The sequence below is a fragment of the Eptesicus fuscus genome, chromosome 13, assembly GCF_027574615.1.
Source record: "Eptesicus fuscus isolate TK198812 chromosome 13, DD_ASM_mEF_20220401, whole genome shotgun sequence".
NCBI classification, from domain to species: domain Eukaryota; kingdom Metazoa; phylum Chordata; class Mammalia; order Chiroptera; family Vespertilionidae; genus Eptesicus; species Eptesicus fuscus.
Window position 1 is genome coordinate 13,035,127 of NC_072485.1, and position 26,620 is coordinate 13,061,746.

General features: G+C 38.8%; 1 protein-coding gene across 1 annotated transcript in view; it reads left to right on the forward strand.

The window, feature by feature from the left end:
- Window positions 1-26,620, forward strand: part of ATM (ATM serine/threonine kinase) — a 146,289-nt gene that overhangs the window by 33,517 nt on the left and 86,152 nt on the right. Inside the window, exons 16-26 of the mRNA XM_054724708.1 lie at window positions 1,158-1,247; window positions 8,548-8,710; window positions 9,549-9,748; window positions 13,837-13,919; window positions 14,014-14,169; window positions 14,946-15,021; window positions 15,150-15,280; window positions 17,922-18,042; window positions 19,959-20,132; window positions 21,403-21,572; window positions 22,742-22,988. Of these exons, the coding sequence (XP_054580683.1) occupies window positions 1,158-1,247; window positions 8,548-8,710; window positions 9,549-9,748; window positions 13,837-13,919; window positions 14,014-14,169; window positions 14,946-15,021; window positions 15,150-15,280; window positions 17,922-18,042; window positions 19,959-20,132; window positions 21,403-21,572; window positions 22,742-22,988 (1,611 nt within the window). The remainder of the gene's footprint in view (window positions 1-1,157; window positions 1,248-8,547; window positions 8,711-9,548; window positions 9,749-13,836; window positions 13,920-14,013; window positions 14,170-14,945; window positions 15,022-15,149; window positions 15,281-17,921; window positions 18,043-19,958; window positions 20,133-21,402; window positions 21,573-22,741; window positions 22,989-26,620) is intronic.

Consider the following 26,620-nt stretch of genomic DNA (forward strand, 5'->3'; position numbering starts at 1 on the left):
CCACTGTTATATACTACATACATGACTTTTGATGCCAGTATATTTTCATCCTATATAATCCTATATAATAATCCTATATAATAAAAGGGGAATATGTAAATTGACCCTAACAGCAGAACAACTGTTCGCTGTGACGCACACTGACCACCAGGGGGCAGATGCTCAATGCAGGAGCTGCTCCTTGGTGGTCAGTGCGCTCCCACAGGGGAGCTCCACTCAGCCACAAGCCAGGCTGACAGCTGCGAGCACAGGGGCGGTAGCGGGAGCCTCTCTTGCCTCCTCAGCAGCACTAAGGATGTCCGACTGCGGCTTAGGCTGTCCATCAGTCAGACATCCCCTGAGGGCTCCCAGGGCTGCCAGAGGGATGTCTGACTGCCAGCTTAGGCCCAATCCCTGGGGAGCAGGCCTAAGCTGGCAGGTGGACATCCCCCAAGGGGTCCTGGACTGCGAGAGGGCGCAGGCCCGGCTGAGGGACCCCCCCACCCCGAGTGCGTGAATTTTCATTTAATTTAATAATAATGTGTTGACTGCTAGCTGTGTGATGTGCATACTACTATACGAGGGATAGTGGAGCACAGCAAAGATAAACAAGTCCAGCACATGTGTTACTCTCTTTTTGCCCATATAGTCCTATATAACGTTTGGTAGGAAGTGTGCTACTGTGTATAGTACTTGTTTTGTTTTGGAGCAGGTCTGGGGTAACTGAGCCAGTTCAGATTGTTGATAATAATTGGAAACATTTTGAAAGCTGATGTTAAGTACATGGCCATTTATCAATTATCAGCATGTATTTTTGGTTTTGTAATGTGCTATTTTATGTTTTGCTGTAAGTGGAGAAGGAGAGAAGTGGAAGAATAAAATGTAAGCTACAGTTATTGCTTGCTTATGTTTAGGGTCATTGGCTGGTATTTTACTTTAATGTTGTTTATGCACAGTGAAAGATATGTAGTTATTATTGTCTAAGAAAAGAGATTAGTATTTTTTGGAGTAATTTATAACTTCTTCCCAATAGTAAACTCTTTGTCTGTGCTTTTTATGTTAGAGAATTTTCAGTGTAAAGGAAAATTTACATTTCAGTCAAGATAGAGAAAATATTTGCCAAGAATAATTGTTTTTATTTCTTTGTTGCTTGGTTTTCTTGTTCGACTTCATTACAGCACAGTCCAAATAAGATTGCATCTAGCTTTTTCCTACGATTGTTAACATCAAAACTAATGAATGATATTGCTGATATTTGTACAAGTTTAGTAAGTATGCTTCTTGTTTTACTACCATATTTCATTGATTCTAAGATGCTTTTCCCCCCATTGAATTATCTCTTAAATGATGCATTTCACAGTATATGGCATCTTATGCTTTCTAAATGTGGAAATTAAAGTTATTTGTTTTGGGGTGGGTATATTTCATTGCTTCTTAATATCAGTACCTAGCACAGTGCTTGGCTTTTAGTTTCTTAATAAATTATAATAGACTGAACAATTGGGAACTAAGCATCGAGGCTCATATCTATTTCTGTGTAACATTGTACCAAAATTATAATAGTTCTCTATTCATAAATAAAAGCAAAAACCTTGCCAGAGCAGCACATAGTCTCATCATGGTATTTGTTTTTCTTCTTCTATACAAATGGACTCTGCGATGCATACTTTTTTAAAAATATATTTTTATTGATTTCAGAGAGGAAGGGAGAGGGAGAGAGAGATAGAAACATCAATGATGAGAGAGAATCATTGATTGGCTGCCTCCTGCCCGCCCCACACTGGGTATCGAGCCTGCAACCCGGGTATGTGCCCTTGGCCGGAATCGAACCTGGGATCCTTCAGTCCACAAGCCGATGCTCTATCCACTGAGCCAGATCCGTTAGGGCATACTTTTTTAACTGGAATAATACCTGGCACACAGAGTGGATATTCAAATATCTAATGAGTGAAAAAAGTACTCTATAACTGAATTAATTTCATTTAATAATAAATCTTGGTCACTTTTTCATGTCACTACTTAGTGTTACACCTTCCATTTTTTTAGCAGTAGCCTGATATTTTATTATATGGGTATGGTATATAGGTAGTTTTAACCCATCAGATCTTTTTTTAAAAATAATTTAAAATTTTTCAATTATATTTTATGCTACAATATTATGTTAGTTTCAGGTGTACAACCCAGTGATTAGATAGTTATATAACTTACAAATGATCACCCTGATAAATCTAATACCATCTGACACTGTACATAGTTATTATAATATTATTAACTATATTTTCTATGCTGTACTTTACATTTTCATGACTGTTGTATCACTACCAATTTGTATTTAATCCCTTCACCTTTGTCACCCATTTCCCCAATTCCCTCCCATCTGGCAACCGTCAAAATGTTCTCTGTATCTATGAGTCTGTTTCTGTTCAGGTTCATTTATTTTGTTCTTTAGATTCCACATGTAAGTGAAATCATACGGCATTTGTCCTTCTCTGTCTGGTTTATTTCACTAAGCACAATATTCTGCAGGTCCATCCATGCTGTTGCAGATGGCAAGATTTCATTCTTTTATTCAGTTTGAGTCATACTCCATCGTATACATGCACCACTTCTACTTCATTTATTCATCTTTTGATGGACACTTAGTTGACTTCCATATCTTAGTTATTGTAGATAATGCTGCAAGGAACATATGAATGCATATATCTTTTCATTTTAGTTTCTTTGGATAAGTACCAATAAGTGGAATTGCTGGGTATAGCCTTTGTTTATAGCCTTTGTTTTGAACTCTGTTTTGTCTGTTATAAGGATTGCAATCCTAGCTCTTTTGTTTGTTTTTATTTTTATAACATATTTTTTCCATCCCTATACTTTTAGTCTATATGTGTCTTTTGATGGAAGTTAGTCCTTTTTGTCTTTTGATTGGAGCATTTAATCCATTTGCATTCTAAAAATTAATTGTTAATAGATATGGAATCTTGGTTCTTGAACTTAATTCATTCCAGAAGGTGGTTCAAGAAGTGATTTATTCAAAAATCAAATCATTGTTCCCATCCTATATAATAAAAGCCTAGGTGACGTCACAAGATAGCTGCTGCAACGTCATCACAAGTGGCCACCACAAGATGGCCAACAGGGAAGGGCAGTTGTGGGCGATCAATCTGGCAGGGGAGGGCAGTTGGGGGTGACCAGGCCTGCAGGGGAGGGCAGTTGGGGGGGGGGCGGGGAACCAGGCCTGCAGGGGAGGGCAGTTGGGGGCAAGATCAGGCTGGCAGGGGAGGGAAATTGGGGGCGACCAGGCCGGCAGGGAAGGCAGTTGGGGGCAACCAGGCCTGAAGGGGAGGGCAGTTAGGGGTGACCAGGCCGGTAGGGGAGGGCAGTTGGGGGGGACTGGGCCTGCAGAGGAGGGCTATTGGGGGGAGGGGGACCAGGCCTTTAGGGGAGGGCAGTTGAGGGAGACCAGGCTGGCAGGGGAGGGCAGTTGGGGACCATCGGGCTGGCAGGGAAGGGCAGTTGGTGGCGATCGGGCCGTCAGGGGAGGGCAGTTGGGGGTGATCGGGCCAGCAGGGGAAGGCAGTTGGGGGCAATCAGGCCAGTAGGGGAGGGCAGTTAGGGGCGATAGGGCCGACAGGGGAGCAGTTAGGCGTCCATCAGGCTGGCAGGGGAGCGGTTAGGGGGCAACCAGGCAGGCAGGCAGGCAAGTGGTTAGGAGCTAGCAGTCACGGATTTTGAGAGGGATGTCCGACTGCCGGTTTAGATTGGGCCTAAACTGGCAGTTGGACATCCCCCAAGGGGTCGCAGATTGGAAAGGGTGCAGGCCGGGCTGAGGCATAAACACCCCTGCCCGTGCACGAATTTCATGCACCAGGCCTCTAGTTAGAAATAGCGTAAATTGAATTAATCCGTTTCAGACCCCTCAAATGATTCTCTTTTTTAGCCTTTCTTAGATACAGTATATGTCTAATGTACTGTTTAATCTACAAATAAACACTTCTTTCCTTAAATTTATCAAACCACTCCCTCTTAGCCTTAAACAAATCACTTTTAGCATTCGGTCCAGGGGTGTCTTTCAGGTCTGCATACAGCATCTTGGCTTGTCTGTATGTCACTGCCTCCAAGAAACGGCAGTCACTGGCTACCTGCTTTTCCTCTATCCAAATCAGCAACAGTTTTTCTGCCTCTTTAATTGTCTGTGATCATTGTTTCTTTCACACTTAGCAACATTAGCACTCTAGATGGCCTCTTTCTGTTTTAAAATTGTGCTAATCCTTGTTTTCTCCAGCAACAAAAGCATTCTCTTCTTTGTTTGCTGCCTGAAAGATTCCTTTTTGTCATGCTGAGGTATCAGCATGAAAGGGTTGTCAGGTAGAAAATCGAAACTTAACAATCGGGACATTTTTTCTGTGAATAACTTGGTCGAAAACCGAATTGTTTGAGATGGGAGATGTTCAAGAAATTAGGTTTGAGTGTACTTATTGCCACTTTATTACTCATATTTTTTATCTCTTTTTATTCTGGTTTGATGGTGATGAACTAACTTTTTTTAGTTCTGGAATCTCTTTATCTATCCTTCAATTCTAAATGGTAGCTTTCCTAGGTAGAGTAATCTTGGTAATAGGTCCTTGCTTTATCCCTTTGAATATTTTGAGCAAGTACTTCCGGCCTACAAAGTTTCTATTGAGAAATCAGATGACAGTCCTATGGGAGCTCTCTTGTAGCTAACTGCTTTCTTCTTTCTGTTTTTAAGATTCTCTCTTTTTCTTTAACCTTTGGCATTTTAATTATGATGTGTCTTGGTGTAGGCCTCTGAGCTCATCTTGTTTGGGGCTCTATATTTCCTTGACTTGTATGTCTATTTTCTTCATCAGGTTAGGAAAGTTTTTTGTTGTTATTTTTTCAAATAGGATTTCAATTCTTTGCTCTCTCTCTTCTTACGGGAGGCATCCCCATAATGTGAATGTTGGTACTCTTGATGTTGTCCCAGAGGCTCCTTAAACTGTCTACAATTTTTTGGATTCTTTTTCTTTTTCCATTTTGATTGGGTGTTTTTTGCTACTTTATCTTCCAGTTGCTGGTTTGCTACTCTGCTTCATCTACTCCATTGTTGATTCCCAGTAACCATTTCAGTTTGTGTGTCTTTCATCGGGTTCTTCTTTTTGTTTGCTATTTCCATTTTTATATTTCCTCTCTTTATTAAGTTCTCACTGAATTCATCTGCTCTTCCCCTAAGTTCATTGCGTATCCTTTAACCAGTGTTTTGAACTCTGCATCTGGTATTGCTTGTCTCCATTTGTTTAGTTCTTTTTCTGGAATGTTGTTCTATTGTTTCATTTGGGACATATTTATCTCCTCATTTTGGCTGCCTCCCTATGCTGGCTTCTATGTAGTAGGTAGAGCTGCTACATGTCCCAGTCTTGGTAGAGTGGTCTAATGTAGTAGGTGTCCTATGGGGCCTAGTGACACAGCCTCCCTGGTCATTTTAGCTGGGTACTTCAGGTGTGCCATGTCTTGGCTGTGTGAACCCTCCTGTTGTAGTTTAGCCTTGATTGTTGTTGGCACATCAATGGGAGGGATTTACCCCGAGGCCGATTGGCTGCAACTGGCCACGACTATAATGGAAAAGCTGTTACTAGGTGTACTGGTTAATAATGCGGATTTTGTAATCAAAGAAAACAATAATTTCAAGAGAAACATCAAAAGTGCTTTATTAAAAGTAATGTCCATCGCTAGCTACACATTTCCCCAACTTTTAGGTGATTTGTGGATACCATCCCAATAGAACTTTTCTTGTTTTGAGGCAAACCATTCAGAGACCCAATTTTCCACTTTGTGTGTTTATAAGTGTTGCTCAGAAAGTGCATGTGCCATCCATCGGAACAAGTGGTAATCTGAAGGAGCAAGGTCTGGTGAATGTAGAGGGTGGCTAATACTTCCCAGGCAAGATCTTTAAACGTGTCTTTAACTGGTTTTGAAGTGTCTGATGGTGCGCCGTCATGAAGCAAAATTACTTTGCCGTGTCTTCTGGCTCATTCTGGTTGTTTCACGATCAAAGCATGGTTCAAATTGATTATTTGTTGTCAGTAGCGATCAGTATTAACGGTTTCACCTGGTTTTAGAAGCTCATAATACACCACACCTTCCTGATCCCACCAAACATAGAGCATTGTCTTCTTTCCAAAGCGATTTGGCCTTGCAGTCGGATGTTGATGGTTGACCTGGATCAATCCATGATTTTGTGATTTGGGATTCTCAAAATAAATCCACTTTTCATCACCAGTCACAATTCGATGCAAAAAGATTTTCTTTCGTGCCTGCAATTGAAGCAACATTTTACTGATGACTTGATGGTTTTCCATTTGTCTCTCATTCAGTTGATGTGGCACCCATTTCCTTCCTTTAAAATCTTTCCCATTGCTTGTAAACAATTGGAAATTGTTTGCTGAGCAATGTTTAATCATTCTGCAAGTTGTTTTTGAGTTTGACCTGCAAATTCATCCAAAATTACAAATTGTTGGTCTTCAAACTTTTTCAGTTGACCTGGATGTTCTTTGTCTTTCACATCAAAATCATCACTTTTAAAACATTTAAACCAGCGTTCACAAGTATCTTGAGATGGAGCATGTTCACCATAATCTTCCCGAAGTATTCAGCAGCACTTTTCTTCAAAATAATGAATTATAACTTCCCGCAAATGCTCATTTTTAAGTGTAAAAATATCTATGATGTTAATACCTTCAGCAAATTTGACATAAGAAGTTTTGAAGTTTGTTGTCAATACAACAAAATAGCATACATATTAAATCGCATATATATCAACATATGTGTAACTCCATCTATTGAAAAAATCCACATTATTAATCAGTACACCTAGTATGTAGGGGCCAACCCCAGGGAGCAGGACTCTGGTGTTCGATGAGTTCTCACCTTGAGTGTGGCGCTGGTGGAAATGGTTGGATAGTGTTCTGGCATTATCTGACACTGTCCACCTGGTGTGCAGGCTCTGGAGTCCTCTGTGACAGTGGTCGGCAAACTCATTATTCAGTAGAGCGGCAAACCGCATTGGCTCGCGAGCTGCAGTTTGCCGACCACTGCTCTGGGAGGTGCAGACCAAAGTCAGTTTCCACCCATGCCCTGCTCAGAGCCACCCAGCATGAACTACAGAGTGATCTGCAGATGACTGCTACTTGTGGTGGGCTTGGATGTGAGGGGGAGAGCCCATGCTGTGAACAGGGGCCAGCTGTTACTCCTGCCAGGCCTGGGTCCATTAGCAGGAGGTATGAGGCATGCTGAGGCCAGATCCTGCTTGTTCAGGTAGGGTTTGTGAACTCTTGAGAGATTTTAGGAAAGTTCTCAGCAGAAGCCAAGACAGGCTGCATGTATGGAAAAGCTACTGGAAGTTGCTTAGAGGGGTTCACAAGTTGGGTAGAGCACTGTCTCAGGGACTCACCAGGATGGGGTAAACAGTCAGACTCAGATATGGTGCTTGCCTGTGGGCCTTGTTCCAAGTGGCGGGGTGGGGGTAGGGGGCTCAGAAAAGGAACAATGGTTTCTGCCAGCACTTCTGTCTGGGTACAAGCCACTCTTCCAGTCTTTGCCCCATATCCAGACAGTTAAGTTCCTTCCTGTATGTCCCTGATACCTTTTGAGCTGCTGCCCCAGTGCTGGAGCTCAGAGCAAGTGAATCTGAGTAACTTTCTGCAGTGGGGCCCTTTAAGAGGAACACCTGGGACTCCAGCAGCCCTCTGTCTCAACCATAATCCCTGGTGGTTTTCACAGCCAGAAATTATGGGGACTTCTCTTCTGGCACTGGAACCCTGGGCATGGGGGCCTGGTTTGGGGCTGGGAACCCTCACTCCTCAGGGGGATCTCCATAGCCAAAATATCCTCCTGGTTTTTAAAACATGGGTGTGAGACTAGCTCCCTCTATATTTCTACCTCTTCTATCAATGTGGTTTCTGTATATTTTTGTACACACTTTTGTTCAGCTAGATTTCAGGCAATTCTGAGTGATGGTTGTTCTGGAGTTTAGTTGTAATTTTGATGTGCTCCTTGGAGGATGTGAGTATTGCATTTATCTATACCTCTGCCTTGACTGGACTCCCAGTGGGTCAGGTCTTAATTAACATTTTAAGTAGTTTCTGTTTTTTTCTGTTACAAAGAATTCTGTGGTACAGGTTGTTTTGTCTACTTATATCTGTACCTATAAAGGATGAAGGAGATATTCTAGAAATGAAATTACTTGTTCAGAAGGAATGTGAATTTACATATTTTTGATGGGTATAATAATTGTCCTCAAAATAATCATATCAATTTATACTTTTTTCCATACTGTTATCAGTTTTGGGTAGTGTTAAAATTTCTTAGTTTAACAAATTTTTTGTAAAGATTGCATATTAGTCTGTTAGGTAGACATTACTATTTATATCCATTTTTCTGTTGTTGGACATTTAATAGAAATAATACTGCAGTGTTCATGCACATGAATCTTGAGCCGTATGATTAGGGGAAATTTAATTAATACATGCTTCGGAAAGAAGAACTTGAAAAAACGTATTTCTTTCTCTTTTGAAGGTCTCCTTTATAAAAAAGCCACTTGACTATGGACAAGTGGAAGATGACATTGATGAAAATGTAAAGGAGATGGAGAATCAGTCATCCATGAGTCTGTTTAATGATTACCCTGCTAGTAGTGTTAGTGATGCAAATGAATCTGGAGAGAGCCAGCTCACTATTGGTAAATATATATTTACTTTGCGGGATTTCTTTTATTTCTTCATATTGGTTTGACATTACAAAAATCCTCATAGATACCAATTGTATGCTCATTTTATTCCCTTTTGGTATAGTGATAGTCTATTAGGATTGTATTTTCTGTACCCTTTAGATTCTCCAATTTTAATGGAATTCATTAGTTTTCTATTCTTCATAAGGAAAATTAAAATAATCACTACAGAAAATCATATCATAGATTTTTTTGGAAAATCGAAAGCAGGAGAGCAATAAAATACCCATAATGCCATCCTTTTAAGCTTTTTCTGTTATTTCTGTATAGACCAGTGGTCTGCAAACTCATTAGTCAACAGAGTGGCAAACCGCTGGTATAGACCTTTGGAAAATTGTAATTGCATTGACATTCTTATGTCGTTTTTACACCTTGGTTTTTTTAACATTAATTATAAACATATTTTTCATTTAGCTGCTTGAATTGATGAGCATACTTTTTAGTGGCTTAATAGTATCCCAGTTAACATATATACCACAATTTACTTGACCATTATTTACTGTTAGAAGTTTAGATTTCTTTTCTATTTTCTTATAATTAATAGTACTGCACTGACTGTTTGTCCATAGAGATTTTTCCATAGATCATTTCTTGATGATAGAATCCTGGGTAACCTTTAATGAAGAATTTTGAAGCTTTTGGTTTTTAACTGATCTCACCATAATTTTGTTTATCATATACTTTTATCTTTTTTTTCTTGATAGAGGGGAAGCTATTTGAGCTAATAATGTTCTGTGTATGTGGCTGTTGTGCCCTGCTCTTAGTTTTAATAAGTGCTTTTTATTTTTAGGTGCCATGAATCCTTTAGCTGAGGAACATCTGTCAAAGCAAGATCTACTTTTTTTAGACATGCTCAAGTTCTTGTGCATAGGCGTAACCACTGCTCAGAACAGTCCTGTGTCATTTAGAGCAGTTGACATTCGGAGGAAATTGTTAATGTTAATTGATCCTAGTATACTAGACCTTACTAAATCTCTCCACCTACACATGGTGAGTAAAGTAAAATGAAGATTCTTTTCAGTTCTGTCTGGCATTGCTGCTGAATATAATAGACTGACATCAAAATCACATAGTACCTTTAAAGTGTTGAAATTGCTTTCTTGAGAAATGAATCTGAGACTAGTTATAAAATACACTTTTTCCTTTAAAGTGCTTTCCTTTACGTAGTTATAGAAACATTAAAACTTGGATTGACTTTAGGTAGATTTATTATCTTTAGGTATACTTAATTATAAGTTATTTTAAAATAGGCCAAGAAACACAGATTCTGAATGTAAAAGTAATCTACATATATAAGAGGCTAATATGCTAAGTGTCTGACCGTCTGACCGGTCACTATGATGTGCACTGACCACCAGTGGGCAGATACTCAACACAGGAGCTGCCGTGATGCGCACTGGCCATTTACAGAGAAACGGCAATGTGGACCTGGCGCCGACAAAGCAACACTCGGCTTCCCCAAAGTGGGACACAGGCCCCGCCACCACCCCAGAGCGACACCCCACCAAATTGCAGCCGACGCTGCCGAGACCCCATGGCACAAAATGTGGCCCTCAGCCCAGCCCAGAAACGGTGGCTGTGGGCGCCGGGTAATGATGTCATGTAGCAACTGCCTGGCTTCCTCTCCCTAGCGACTAGTCTCCTTGGATTTTCCTCAGCTGAAGAACTCAACTTGCTTTACAGCCAGGTGGAAACACTTTACACTTTAACCAAATGTCTGTGAAGCGTGGTTCCCATGCTTCATCTCATTTGATCCTCACAGAAGTACTGGAATAGGTAGATAGGAGACTCGGTGGAATCCTGTTTTCTTTTCATTAGTTGGAAAATGTAGATTTAGAAAGTTTAGAAACTTGACCTGACTGAGAAGAAGAAAGAAATGGTGGACCTTGAAAATGACTTCAGGTTTTCTCATTGCACAGAATATAGTCAAACACTGCTGCAGTTAAATATTTTACCCTTTGTTCTCCCTGTGTGATCTACAATAATAATCTGCTTAGTGTTGATATTTACTGCTGTGTTGCTGACAGTTACCTGAAAGAGAAGTTGGGGTGCTTCACTGGGCTGGAAAAAGTTTAGCTACATCAGAAAGCAGGTCTAATTAAGCAAGTTTATCTATATATAAAACTCTCGCTGGTGCCAATCGCACGCATGTGTTTCGATCTGTCATTGTCAATCGTGAATTTGGTTGACATTTTTATTATAAAGAAAGGGTGAGTAGCGATATTAAAATATTTCTAATTAATTTCCTTTCAGTGTGCACGAATTTGTGCACCGGGCCAATGGTACTTACATATCATTGCAATTGAAGTCTGACCTTAGTTTACATGTATTAAATTTTTTATTTAATTTCAAAGTGACCGTAAAGTTACAGATCTACAAGAACTTCATATTTCCTTCATAAGCTTCTACAGTCAACATTTTATCATATTTGCCTTGTCATTCTCTCTCTACTCACATATACCTTTTTTTCTGTATCCTTTTGAGATTAAGTTATAGAAGTGATGACCCTTATATTTTAGTGTGTATATCCTAAAAACAGTGATTCTCCTATAACTATGGTATAGCCATCCTATATAATAAAGAGGTAATATGCAAATTGACCATCACTGCAACACACAAGGTGGCTGCCCCCATGTGGTCAAAGATGGCCGCCCCCATGTGGACACAAGATGGCCAACACAAGATGGCCAGCAGGGGAGGGCAATTGTGGGCGATCAGGCCAGCAGGGGAGGGCAGTTGGGAGGGACCAGGCCTGCAAGGGAGGGTAGTTGGGGGCAATCAGGCCTGCAGAGGAGGGCAGTTGGGGGCAACCAGGCCTGCAGGGGAGGGCAGTTGGGGGTGACCAGGCCAGCAGGGGAGGGCAGTTGGGGGCGACCAGGCCTGCAGGGGAGGACAGTTAGGGGCAACCAGGTCTGCAGGGGAGCAGTTAGGCGTCGATCAGGCTGGCAGGGGAGTGGTTAGGGGGTTATCAGGCTGGCAGGCAGAAGTGGTTAGGGGCATTCAGGCAGGCAGGCAGGCAAGCGCTTGGGAGCCAGCAATCCTGGATTGTGAGAGGGATCCCAGATTGGAGAGGGTGTAGGCTGGGCTGCAGGACACACACACACACACACACACACACACCCTCTCCTTTCCCCTCCCCCTGTGCACAAATTTTGTGCACCAGGCCTCTAGTCAGGAATATAACATTGTATTAATGCATTTAATATTCAAGTCTGTTCAGTCTCTTTTAACCTGGAACAATTCCTTCGTCTTTCCTTATCTTTCATGACCTTTCTGTTTTTTAATAGTATAGCCACTTGTTCTGTAGAATTTTTCTCTTTGGGTTTATCTCATGTTTTCTCATGATTAGATTTAGACTTGAATGAGCACATTACAGAAGTAATCCCTCTCCTTCTCTACCCCCATCGGTCTATCCAACTACTGATCAGTATCTCCGATTTCAATGCAACATCATAGGATTTTTTTCCCCCCTTTGTATTTGTAGCTCCCTCTTCCAACAGTAAGAAACCTGGCTTCCCACTTAACCTCAATACATTTACTTGTTTACTCAATATTCTTACATGTAACCAATCTCCTGACCATGTGGGCTATCCCCTAGCCCTAGGCCTGGTGTCCATGTGGGGAGAGTCGCTAGCCCAGCAAATTGGCAAACATGTCAGATGATTTTCCCAGTTATAGCTGTGGGGAACATGCCAGATGATCCACTAGTTAGAACTTCTTGGAAATATGCAGTTTGAGTCCCTGTTAGAATTCCTGGTCAAATCTCCAGCCCTGACCAGTGGGGAAGGGCTGTGTTCTTTTCTTGAGGCTCTGATGTTTAAGGCACTTCAAGACAGTAACATTACATACGTGACTTTCATGTCAAATATTTAAAATGGTCCAATGTAATGTTCTTTTATAATATCTGAGAAGGAGTAAGAAACATTTTTCTACATATAGATGATAAAAAAAGTTCTGATTTTTTACTAGAGCCAGAAAATTATTTGGCAGCTCTCAGAAATAGTCATAGTACCATAGAGAGCTTTACCAGGTTGCTTTATGGGGAGATAAGTCAGAGTATTTGACTTCTTCCCTGCCCAAGATTATCTCTGATTTCCAATATTTATTAATAGGATAGTTTTTATCTTTCTTTTCTTTTTAATCCTCACTGAGGATATTTTTCCATTGATTTTTAGAGAGAGTGGAAGAGAGAAGGAAAGAGAGAGAAATATTGATGTGAGAGAAACACATCAATTGGTTGCCTCCTGCAGGTCCCTGACCAGGGCCCGGGACAGAAAGTAGCCTGCAACTGAGGTACGTGCCCTTGACTAGAATCTAACTTGGGACGCTTTGGTCTGCAGGATGCTCTATGCACTGAGCAAAACCGGCTAGGGCAATAGAATAGTTTTTAAACATTGATGTCTTATACCCAAGCATTATTTTGGGAAAGTAGAAACATAATATAGTTTTAGGTTCTTGTTCAGGCACTTAATCCAACAATTAATAACTGTCATTAATTGAATTCCTACAATAAACGTTAGATCTTTACATTCATTTCCTTTAATCCTGACAGTAATCTGGCTAGATAAGTGCTATATCCCCATTTTACAGGTGAGAGTACAAAGGCTCAGATGACAATGCAAGTTTTTTTTTAATGTTTTTATTGATTTTTAGAAAGAGAGGAAGGGAGAGGGATATAGAGATAGAAATATCGTTTATTGAGAATCATAGATTGGCTGCCTCCTGTAAGCCCCCTACTGGGAATCGAGCATGCAACCGGGGCATGTGCCCTGACTGGGAATCGAATCAGTGGCCTCTTGGTCAACTACTAAGCAACACTGGCTGGGTGACATTGCAAGTGTTTTAACCACACAAGTAATAAGTTGTGCTGGGATTTGAATCCTGCTCTGTTTGACCTCAAATGCTTTTTTTTTTTTTTTTACTATACTACCTTTTTAAAAAATTCACTAGTCTTGTGTGTGTGTGCATGTGTGTATGTATATATGAATTTATGGTTAAATATATACTTATTTAAGTAAGTGACATGTTTAAAAACAATTGATTTCTCACTCCCAACCCCCCACCCCCAACTATCTTAGTATCTAGTGCTTTTAAAGGAGCTTCCTGGAGAAGAATATCCTTTACCAATGGAAGATGTTGTTGAACTTCTGAAACCACTATCGTAAGCAATTAAAACCATGTTATACTCACTTAAAATTTATAAGCTAACTGATGTGTTCTGTTATGCTTATAAAGTTAAACTTTTTCCACCATAGCAAATTCTGTTCTTTATATCGCCGTGACCAAGATGTTTGTAAAACAGTTTTAAACCACATCATTTATATAGTGGGGAACCTGTGTCAAGGCAATATGGATTCTCAGAACACAAGGGATGCTCAAGGACAGCTTCTAACAGTTATTGAAGCATTCTGGTAGGTACAGATTATTCTGTGGAGTTCTTATTTATCTTTTGCTTCTTCTGATACAGATGTAACTTTTACATTTCTGCATTAGTGATTTCTTCTAATCCTTAATTGTAATTATATATTCTTTTAACAATGGTAAATGTAATTTGTGTTTTTTCCCCCCTTAATTTCTTGAAGAACCACATTGTATTTTTCTTAAGACTAGGCTTTCTAAAGTGTGTTTAGTATTTCCCTGCAAATTTGGAATCACTTAATAGTTTGACATGTATGGTGAATAAAGCAGAGTACAGCATGTCTAAATCAAGTGAATTGTTTTGTTCCTAAAATGAACAAATTGGCCTTATCAGTATCTGGTTATTTCATGTATATAATCTTAGTGTGAGACAACACCATGATACTTACAGAATAGCACATATATCTAATTTAGAGCTCTCCTATCATTTGACTGTAAAGGACTTCTGAATCAATATAGAAATGGTTTTTAAATTTTTGGTTTAACAACAAAGACTTAAAAATATTTCCCTTTAAATTAAGATTACTGTAACATGGTTAGCTGAAGTAAGATAGCCCCCAAATCAGACATAATCATATAAGTCTAATAATATACATTAAAATGAGTTATGTAAGCATTTCTTTTATATGGAATTCTTTTTGGAAGATGATAATATTGGCATGGCCACATAATGATTAAAGTTAGCATAGAAAGAAATTTTGGAAGTGATTTTTTTTTTTACTGTGCTTTTATTGGAATAATTATTTGACATTGAAACATTTTATTTCAGGCAATTAATCAAGGATGGGAAATGCACATCCTCTGTAAGAATGGCACTAGTAAAATGCCTGAAAACTTTGCTTGAGGTGAGTTACTCCACATTAAGTGTTAGAAACTTTTCCATAAAATTTAAAAACAGACTTTGTTTCTGTTCGTAATGGGTGATTTCTCTCTTAGTATTTCATATTTAACCTAAGTTGTTCTTTTCCCATAGGCTGATCCTTATTCAGAATGGGCTATTCTTAATTTAATGGGAAAAAGTTTTTCTGTAAATGAAGTATTTCCACAATTTCTTGCTGATAATGATCACCAAGTTCGCATGTTGGCTGCAGAATCAATCAATAGGTAACGAATCAAATATTTATGAAATGTCTAGAATGTTGCAGATATCAATGCAATGCTAGCATAGTCATGGGTTACTTCAGGCGTCCTCAAACTACGGCCCGCGGGCCACATGCGGGTGTTTTTTGCCGTGTTGTTTTTTTACTTCAAAATAAGATATGTGCAGTGTGCATAGGAATTTGTTCATAGTTTTTTTTAAACTATAGTCCGGCCCTCCAGCGGTCTGAGGGACAGTGAATTGGCCCCCTGTTGAAAAAATTTGAGGACCCTTGGGTTACTTGTTGCGATATTAAAATATAATTAAAATAGCTACCCACTTATGTCAATTATAATTGTTAAAAAAAAGCTAATAGTTATTGAGCATATACTGTATGCCTGGCTTTTATACACACACACACACACACACACACACACACACACACACACACACACACTAGAGGCCCAGTGCATGAAATTCATGCACTCAGAGCCGGGGCGGGGGCGGGGGTGTCCTTCAGACCAGCCTGTGCCCTCTTGCAGTCTGGGAGCCCTTGGGGGATTTCTGACTGATGGCTTAGGTGCAGTTGGCCATCCTTAGTGCTGCCGCGGAGTCAGGAGAGGCTCCCACCACCGCCGCTGTGCTAGCCAGCTGTGATTCTGGCTTCTGGCTGAGCGGCGTTCCCCCTGTGAGAGTGCACTGACCACCAGGGGACAGCTCCTGCGTTGAGTATCTGCCCCCTGGTGGTCAGTGCATGTCATAGTGACCGGTTGTTCCGCTGTTCGGTTGATTTGCATATTAGCCTTTTATTATATAGGATATTTTCATTGATTTCAGAGAGGAAGGGAGAGGAAGAGCAAGAGAGAGAGAGAGAAAGAGAGAGAGAGGGGGGGAGAAACATCAATGATGAGAGAGAATCATTGTTGCTTGCCTCCTGGGGATGGCGCCCGCAACCCAGGCATGCACCCTGACCAGGAATTGAACCATGATCTCCTGGTTCATAGGTTGATACTCAACTACTGAGCCACACCAGCCGGTCCTGGCTTTTATGTTTTCTCTTAATTCTAACAACTCTATCACTTAGATACCATTATTTTCTCCAATTTATAAATGAAAACTCTCTGGCTTAAAGAGGTAAAATAGCTTGATCAGTGTGACAGAGCTAGTAAGTGGTTGAGTTGAATGAGGTGTGTCTACTACCCAGGATATAAGATCCTGGATGGCATTGTTTTGTCTGTTGGTTTAGCACCTAAAACAATACTTGCTATGTGGTAGGTGTTTAATAATTTCTAAAAATCAATGGATATTTGAAAAAAATTACATTATACTTTAAAAACAGTTAAGCAGAAAATCATTTTGAGTAACTTTGCTGTTCACATGTAAGTGACCAATAATTAAAAATCACTGTAAAGAAATTGCTCCAGCAGTCACCTCAATATATGTGTTAGATAACCTAATGTGTCCATAGTTTGAATATGATGACAACAATGTTTGTATAAATAGAATTGTGTCTAACTCCTCAGGTTTGGGAGTCTTCAGTAAACCATAGTGCATTGTAAGGGTTGCTAATGAATGTGTGCTTTACTTCAAGTCTTAGAGGATAGAAAATATATACTGAATTAAAGCCCTGAAGTTATACTCAAAGAAACAAAAAAATTATAGTTGCCAGAAGGGAGGGGGGATGGATGAAAAAGGTGAAGGGGACTGAGAGGCAGTCTTCCGGCTATAAAATAAATAAGCCACGAAGGTATAGTTTACAGCTCAGGGAATATAGTCAATAATAATGTAATAAGTTTGCATGGTGACAGATCGTTACTAGCCTTAGTGTGATGATCACATTGTAAAGTATATAAATGTTGAGTCACTATGAAACTATTGTAATATTGTATGCAAACTATACTTTAATTAAAGCATTTTTTAAAAGAACTTAAAAAAAGATGAAGTTATAGAGGATCATAAGTTGAATGTAATAAAACAGTGTAGTAGTAGCATTGCATAATCTCTTAAGATTAAAAAATGTATAAATTCAAGAATGGCATGAACATAGCACTTGCTGATTTCTTATTTAGGTGTTTACTTGTTAGATATCTAATATTGGACATTCTAAAAGAAATTGGAGGAATCAGAGGAACACCAAAAAGTGTAAAAGTCTTGATACTAAAAGAGCATAAAGGACAAAATTGATTGAAGAGTTGTCCTTAAATATACTAGGATTTTTTGCAAATGGCACTGATCAACTGTTTTCCATAACATAAGAAAATATTTAAGTGGAACATCAAGACATTAAGCTATTCACTTTCAGGATGATTGAATATTAGAACAGGTTAACATACTAATAAGAGTTTGTGGCTCCTTCTAATTGGCATTAGACCAAAGGACAATTTTCCTTTTCTGGGTAGTTTGAGTTCAGGCCAATTCAGGTTTGGACAGTAAGCTAAAAGGTCTTTGAGACCCTCTTTGGTTCTAGGGGAAAATGGAAACTATGGTAAAGACTACTATTATTCAGCAATGGATCTTAACCTCTTTTAAGTGCACTCATATTTTCTTGTCTTTTGAAAGAAGACGTATTAGTATGTCTCACAGAGTGACTTATTTTTGTCCTGTAATATATACTATGTAATGGGAAGTAAGGTTTAAGGTAAAAAATTATTTCACTTTTTTTTTAAGGTTATTTCAGGATATGAAACAAGCAGGTTCTTCCACGTTATTGAAAGCACTTCCTTTGAAGCTTCAGCAAACAGCTTTTGAAAATGCGTACCTGAAAGCTCAGGAAGGAATGAGAGCAGTGGTAATTTCAGTAATGTGTATTTGCTATTATCGTATACTTTCTATAAACATACCATATATTACTTTACCAGCTTTGGCACAAGACAGTTTCTATCTAATAGTTTACAATATAAAGTTAGACTATAACAGCAAGGGTGGGAAAGGAGTGGGGGTTGTGGGAAACATCTGTAATGTCAACAATAAAAAAAAGTTAGACTAAAACAACTGTATGAACTAATTGAAATATTTGTATTTATTGGTCAGAATTAGTAGAATAATGTCAGTTTCCTTTGGTTCAACTTGTATGTAGCATTTTTGTTGAAAAACAATTTCCTGAATTTTCTAGGCGTATAAATGGTTTTCTTTTTTATTAAAAGAATTTTTTTGAAAGGGCTGGACAAAATCTAGTTCAGAGAACAGGTAACAATGGGAAGAAATGGATTGAGAAAAATGTTCTAAGAGGGAATATCAAATTACCATGGTGTCCTTTAGTGAACCTCTTGATTTTCATATTTCTCTGTAGAATAACGATTTTTTTTCTTAAAATGAAAATTGTCCTAGGCTTAGAATTTATTTATTTATGCCTTATTTTGTTTGTAAAAGCTATATGAGGCAGTTAATTAAATGACTATCTAATCTGTGATAGCACAAGACTGAAAAGGACAGTTGTGTAAAGAATGTGAATTTAGTAAAAGATTTCAATAGATTTGAAAAATGAGTGTAAATATAATAAAATTAATAGATATAATGTATATCATACATTTTAAAATCAGCCTGTCATGTGCCAAAAGGGAAAATATTGTCCTGACAACAATTCATTTAGAAAAAGACCCAAGAAGTTTTACATTTGAGAGCATACTATGAATCAACATTGTAACAGTCTTTCAAAAAAGTAAAGTCTGTCTTTGACATCATTAATAGACGCATACTGTAATGAACAGGTTGATAGAAAGAATTTGAACATTTTACTTTATTTTTTAAATATATTTTTATTGATTTCAGAGAGGAAGGGAGAGGGAGAGAGAGATAGAAACATCAATGATGAGAGATAATCATTGATTTGGCTGCTTCCTGCACGCCCCCTACTGGGGAGTGAGCCCACAACCTGAGCATGTGCCCTTGACTGGAATCCAACCTGGGACCCTTCGTCCACAGGTCGGTGCTCTATCCACTGAGCCAAACCGGCTAGGGCTCTTCTATACATTTGAGAGGGCAGCTAGCATGTTGAGTTTGGTTCTCAGTAAAAGTAAAGTAGACTTTTAATTAGGATGTCAGAAAGTCTGTCGATCCATTTCTTATAAGGAATAGGTGAAGTTGACTCATTGACCTCATAGCTGTTTTTGAGCATGTTGATTGCCATTTAGTAAAGGAATTAGGTCCTTACTTTTTCTTGTACCAAAACCCAGAGCTAGCATCAGAGAGTAATTTTTTTCTAAATGTGAAGAGAAACTTCTATCAAGTATAGCTAATCAAAAAATGTACATATTTGTAGGGATATTATAATTATTGAAGCGTATGTCATCTCTATCTAGTTGCATGTTTTGATTGTTCCTTTTGATAAAGATATAATATTTTAAAGAATATGAAGAGGTATATATTGTTGTAATGGTGATATACATCTTAGGAAGTATACTTGGTAGTTGAAGAGGAACTTTTAATCTCTCTCACCTACTTGCAATTTCTTTTTTTTTCTTTGATGTGCTTTATACATCACTGAAATGTTCAGCAGTTTTTTCCATAATATGTTATCAAAAGCAGTCTTTGCCACTAGAAATTCTGATATTTTCTCAAAATCTCTACTCTGACCTTCATCACTGTAGGATTTAAAACTGTTCATTGGCTGCTTAAATGTTGTCATAGTGTACTTTGATTTTATCCTCTTTGGTTTATTTGTAATGTTTAAATATTTATATTATTATTCTGAAAATTCTTTTAAAGTCCCACAGAGCTGAGAACCCTGAACTTTTGGATGAGATTTATAATAGAAAAGCTGTTTTACTGATGACGATAGCTGTGGTTTTATACTGTAGTCCTGTCTGTGAAAAGCAGGCTTTGTTTGCCCTATGCAAGTCTGTAAAAGATAATGGATTAGAACCTCACCTCATTAAAAAGGTACATGTGGATGAATATTTATTATTATAATCTTCCTTGGGTAATTTTTAAACAATTAAAAAAGTTAAACTAGAATTTTAAAGTGGCACTTACAAAAGACTTAGAGACAGTTTTATTTTTTAATAATGTGTTTTAAAATAGTGTATTTATTTGTATACTGTGTTATTTCTTGCATTCAGTTCAAGAACATTTCACAGGTATTCATTAAACTAACAAGGGTGAATGACCTGTTGTCATGCAGACCCTCTGGAATAGCATTTATTGACTTAAACACAGAGAAAACGGCAGTAGTGAGTGTTCTGCCTGGTTGATTCTGGGGCAGGACATTGGGATCTAGCAGAGTCAGGCATGAAATTTTAGAGCTTTTAAGTTGCATGATTAGGAAAGGAAGACCGGGGTCTAGCCTTGCAATTTTATCAGCACAGTGTTGTAGAATGTTCATTCCTGGCTTGTTCCACTACCTCAGCATTCATGGTTTGGGAAGTTCCAAGCCCTTCCAGAGTAGATTTTTATGTGATGAACCAGTGACAGCTCAGTAGCCTGCTGACAACCTGGTTTCTATGGGGCTTTGCAATAGGCCAACCCATGGGTAATCAGTCTTTGGTAAGTTAACCTTTTAACTTCTCAGGATTAAGATAGTTGCTTTTTTAAAAACAAACAAACAGACAATTGCATCACCTAGTTATTATTGTAAGTGGAATATAGTGTTTAGTATTTTCTCATGTGGGTTTAGGACTGAGAAGAAGAATTATTTTACTTTAGACCAGGGGTGGGGAACATCTGCCCCGTGGGCCATATAAGGCCCATGAAATCATTTGGTCTGGCCCTACCAAGACATTAGGAGTGAGTGAATTGATTGTTTGACCAAATATAGCAGGCTAATTTTTAAGTTGATAATTTTGTATGGATCGTGAATGATGTTATAAATATCCAAATGGCCCTTAGCAGTAAAAGGTTCCCCATTCCTGCTTTAGACTTTCCTTTGGAATATAATTAAATGTTTAAAATTTCAACATTTTCTGTTTTTATTAACATTTATTAAGAATTTGCTATGTGCCAGGCATGGTGCTAATTATATTAAGTATATTTTTCTTATTTAGTCTTGCTGAAGTGGATACTTTTATTATCCCCATCTTATAGATGAATAAATCAAGATAAAGAAAAGTTAAATGAATGCTTAAAGTTATACTGTTAGTAAATATTAACAAGGATTTAAATAACATTGCTTTGCTATTTTCTTAAAGCATTGACTTCTTTTTTATTTGTATAGGTTTTAGAAAAAATTTCTGAAACTTTTGGATATAGACGTTTAGAAGACTTCATGGCTTCTCACTTGGATTATCTGGTTTTGGAATGGCTAAATCTTCAAGATACAGAACACAGCTTATCTTCTTTTCCTTTTATTTTGTTAAACTACACAAACATTGGGGATTTCTATAGGTAGGTTTACATGTGAACTATGTTTAACTTAAAATTAGATGGTAATGTTTGGCAATCCCAGCCACACACCCCCCCTCCCACTTTCTAGCCCCCCATGCACAGATGTGAGAGGTTTATAGTATGAGAAGCAGGACAGCTTATTTTAATGAAAGTGTATTGAAGGGAATCCCTGGACTTTGGATCTGGTCCTAGCCATGCCAGTTACCAGCTATGTGACTAGACAAGCCATGTAACCATCTGTTGGGACTTGATTTTTTTAATCTGTAAAGTAAGGGATTTACACAAGAAGATCTTAATGTTCCTTTTAGCTTTAACATTTGGTAATCTTTTCTATGAAAAGGAAAGATAAACCAATAGTGACTGGTTATTTCTGCCTTGTTTTTGTTTTCTGTTGTTTGACTGTAGGACATTTAGTCATTATTTCTATTTTAATGTAAAAGTACTTATTTAGCTACTCTAACTGTAGAGAAGAAAATTTGAAGATGCAAAGGTTTGAAACAACTAAAGAGCAATGTGTACACAGGATGATGGGAAGGCTGTTCATTATTGTTTAGTGGTCCTCATTCATTCAGTTTGGCAATAATATTTACGTTTATTCTTTGAATTTATAAATTGCTTTCACATTTCATTTTACAATCATCTATATATATAAAAGCCTAATATGCAAAATGTCCCCTTGGGAGTTCAACCAACCGTGAGTTTGATCATTTGCTATGATGTGCGCTGACCACCAGAGGGCGGTGCAGAATGCAGGAAGGCCCTGGCCAGCAACATGCAGTCAGGAGAAGGGAGGCCCCAGCTGGCAGCCGGAAGGCCCCAATCGGCTCTGATCGCGAAACAGGCCTAGGGACCCTACCCATGCACAAATTTCGTGCATCAGGCCTCTAGTTTTATATAAATTGCTTATGCCAAAGAAGTAAACATAAATTCTAGTTTTTTTGATCATAGAATTAGGGTAGTATATTCTATTATCTCTGTTCTTTTTAATGTGACTAAAATGGACTTAACTTCATTTTTCCATTTATAAAATTATAGTAAGAATGCTTCAGCTAGATAAAATAATATTCTAATATTTATTTAAAGAATTTTATTATTTTAAGAACTATAATAAAAATTTTACTTTGAAAAGTTATATACAATATATATATTTTTAATTTTTTATGTTTTAGATCTTGTTATAAGGTTTTGATTCCACACCTGGTGATCAGAAGTGATTTTGATGAGGTGAAATCCATTGCTAATCACATTCAGGAAGATTGGAAGCATCTTCTAATAGACTGCTTTCCAAAGATTCTTGTCAATATTCTTCCTTACTTTGCCTATGAGAGTATAGGAGACAGTGGGATGGCACAGCAAAGAGAGACTGCTACCAAAGTTTATGATATGCTTAAAGATGAAAACTTACTAGGAAAACAGGTATGACTTCAACTTTTACTTCCATTTTATCCCCTAATTGATCTGAGATGTAACTTTAAAATTTTAAGGCTCTTTATGAAGTTAAATTTAATGTGGAAATCACTATCTAGCATAGACAGTCCATGAATTGTTGTAGTGTTCTCTCCTTTTGATTGGCTTTAAAAAATATGCTTTTATTGATATTTTTAGAGAAAGAGGTAGGGAGAGGGATATAAAGATAGAAACTTCTATTATAGATGAAACATTATCAATCAGCTGCCTCCTGCATGCCCCTACTGGGGATCGAACCCGAAACCTGGGCATGTGCCCTGACAGGGACTCAAACCAGTGACCTTTTGGTTCATGGTCAACGCTCAACAACTGAGCTACACCAGCTGGGTTTGATCGGCTTTTAAATGAAATGTTTTTAGTCAGAAATTTTAAAAAATAACTTTTAAATAATTTTATTTTTTTTTCTTTTTAAAATGTATTATAATTGGCAGTAATTATAAATGCAAGTTAAATTCAACCAGTACTGAACAATGTATAGGAAAATCTTCCTCATTTCTACTTTAATCTCATTAAACCCTTCACTTTTCAAAGAAAAATACAACCCCAAATTTCCATACCCTGCTCTTGCTTTTTTCCACAACTACCTTCTGATATATGGTATCATTGACTTAGGGATTATGTTCATTGTTTTCTATCAATCATCTCTACTATAAGTACTATGAAGGCATAATTTTCCTTTTTCTTTCTTGCTGATGAATCCTAACCACTTAGTATATATATAAAGTATTCATTGTTTGCTAAAGATGGACTCAAGTAAAAAAGGATCTAACTATTTTTGATTTATAGTATTTTACATAAATTCAAAATTATTTGAGGCAACTTATATTAAAACACATATACAGGGTGTGGCAAAAGTAGGGTTACCATTGTTCTTATGGAAAATAGTACAATAATTAAATAATAATACAAGAATAAACTGTTTTATGTACTCATAGCTATAAACCTACTTTTGCCCCACCCTGTATAATCTTTTTTTAAGGTAAAAGATGATTGGTCAGTTCAAAATTTTTTTCAATGTAAGTAAGGGTGACTAACCAAATTTGGTTAACATCTACACTAATAAAAGAAAAGCATGCAAATTGACTGTACCTTCATGACACCCACCAGCCAATCAGGAGTGAGTATGCAAATTAACCAACAAAGATGGCGGGTTAATTTGCATACGCAGGCACAGAGCGAAGACTGAAGGCTCTGGCCCGAGCAAAGACTGAAGACTGAAGACGACTGAAGACTGAAGAGGTTTGGCTTCTCCACTGCGGCCAGAGCAGAGAAGCTAAGCCTTGCTGCAGCCGGAGTGGAGAAGCCTAGCCTCGAGGCTTGGCTTCTCCGCTGTGGCCACAGCGAAGGCCTGGGTCCCGGGTACTGGAGGAAAACTGGTGCTGGCAGCCAGGGGAAGGAAGGCCTATTGCATGAATCTTTGTGCAATGGGCCTCTAATAAGAATTATAATAGGATGAACTTCAAGAGATTCTTTTTTTTTGGTTGCCCAGTTATCTATGTTGAACCAAGAAATGGAACAGCAAGATTCAAAGTTACTTAGGTAGACCATTGCCAGTCAGGTGGTTGTAAGTCTAGTCTGGTGACAAATGTGACAGTTGGAACAGAATGTTGAAACACCAGAGGTAATGGAATTTATGAGAAACACTCTGTCTCTACCCACTCTCACCCAATCTCCTAGCTTAGACTTCTGAGCAGGTCTGATCTTACTATTCTTTTTTTATGTATTCAGGCCAAATGATAGCAATTTTCAATCAGAATTAGTCTAGGAGGGAAAGTTATTACATTAAACCTTGATATCTTAGCTTCTTGGTAAAAGAAATATACTAAACTAGGGGCCCAGTGCACGATATTTGTGCACGGGGGGGGGGGGGCGTCCCTCAGCCCAACCTGCACCCTCTCCAATCTGGGAGCCCTCAGGGGATGTCCTACTGACGGCTTAGGCCTACTCCCCGTGGTTCTCTGCTCTCTACGGACCTGCTTGCCCTTAGCCGCCAGGGCCAGGGGCAAGCAGGGCCCTGCTGTCTGCTCACTCACTGCGGGGGACATTCCCGCCCCGCCCCCGGCCGCTTGCGTGTGTGCCGGCTCTTAGTGCCTCGGTCCTGGGGATGTTCCTGCCCCCGGCTGCTCTGTGCCTGCGTGCGTAGGCCTGGAGTGGCCAGAGGGTCGTTCTGGTTCCCCAGCCGCTCCGGGCCTATGCGCGGGCCTACAGGCTCAGAGCGGCCTGGCTCCCGAGGACACCTGTCCCTGGAACGCAGGCTTCTTGGCGTCAGCGTGTGTGTTCCCGCCCCGCCCCTGGCTGCTCCGTGCCTGTGCGTGTAGGCCCAGAGTGGCCGGGGGTTGTTCCAGGACCCAGGCTGCTCCGTGCTACGTGCGGGCCTACAGGCTCAGAGTGGCCTGGGGTCCCAAGGATGCCTGTCCCCGGGATGCAGGCCGCTTGGCGCCAGCGCGCATGCAAGCAGCCACCCCGCCCCCAGCCGCTCCATGCCTGCATATGCAAATTAACCCGCCATCTTTATTGGGTTAATTTGCATACTCCTGATTGGCTAGTGGGCGTTGTGGAGGTACAGTCAATTTGCATATTTCTCTTGTATTAGTGTAGATTCCTTTTAGTTTCAATTTAGCATGACGTCATCAGTTAATTTTTCTTAGTTTCTCTAATTTGTGCTTTATCTGAATCAGTCTTCTAGATTCTTTTTTTTTTTTTTGTCAGTAAGTGTTGGTACAACTATTATCAGTCTTTGCATCTTTTAAAACTATTAATTGTTGAATGGCTAAAATCTTTACCATGAGATTGTTTAGCTCCACTTAGACATCTGAACAATTTATATATAGTAAAGCTAAGATTACATATCTGGTTTATTAGAGAATCATGTGAAATTAGTGAAGTTAGTTGGGATCTTATGTGCAAGGAAATGTTCATTAATTTTTCCTCATTTTTTTGTAATTTTTTAAAATTGATTTTTAGACAGAGAAGAAGCGAAAGAGATAGAAACATTGATGAGAGAGAAACATCATTTGACTGCCTCCTGCACGCCCCCTACTTGGAATTGAGTCCCCAAACTACATGTGCCCTGACTGGAATTGAACCGGTACCTCTTGGTTCATGGGTTGATGCTCAGCCATTGAACCACACTGGCCAGGCTTCATCTGGTATTAATTAGATTGACCAATTTGTCTTTACTTATCATAAATACACTTTGAAATGAAGCTGTATTTTTAAAAGGGCTGAAACCTTGGAAATGATGACGTGGACAATTGATATGTAAGCCGGAGGGAAAGGCTAGGATTTTTACATTAGGTTTCTTGTCACATTAAAACATATTTCTGTTATATTAGGAAATACTTTCAAACCTCCCTGTGTATCAAATAAATCAACCATTTGCCCTGTTGTTTAAAGCACTATTATCTTTTATTTGGAGAGCTAATAAATTCATCTTCAAGACTTTCACAGTTTTCATACATTTGGCTGAGGTGGAAGGTAGCAGACCCATTTTTTATATGTAGAGAATTCATGCTCTTTGTAAGGCTACCTATAGTAGGAAGTGATTGACAGAGGGTTTGCTCCTGTTGGGTTTTAGTCTG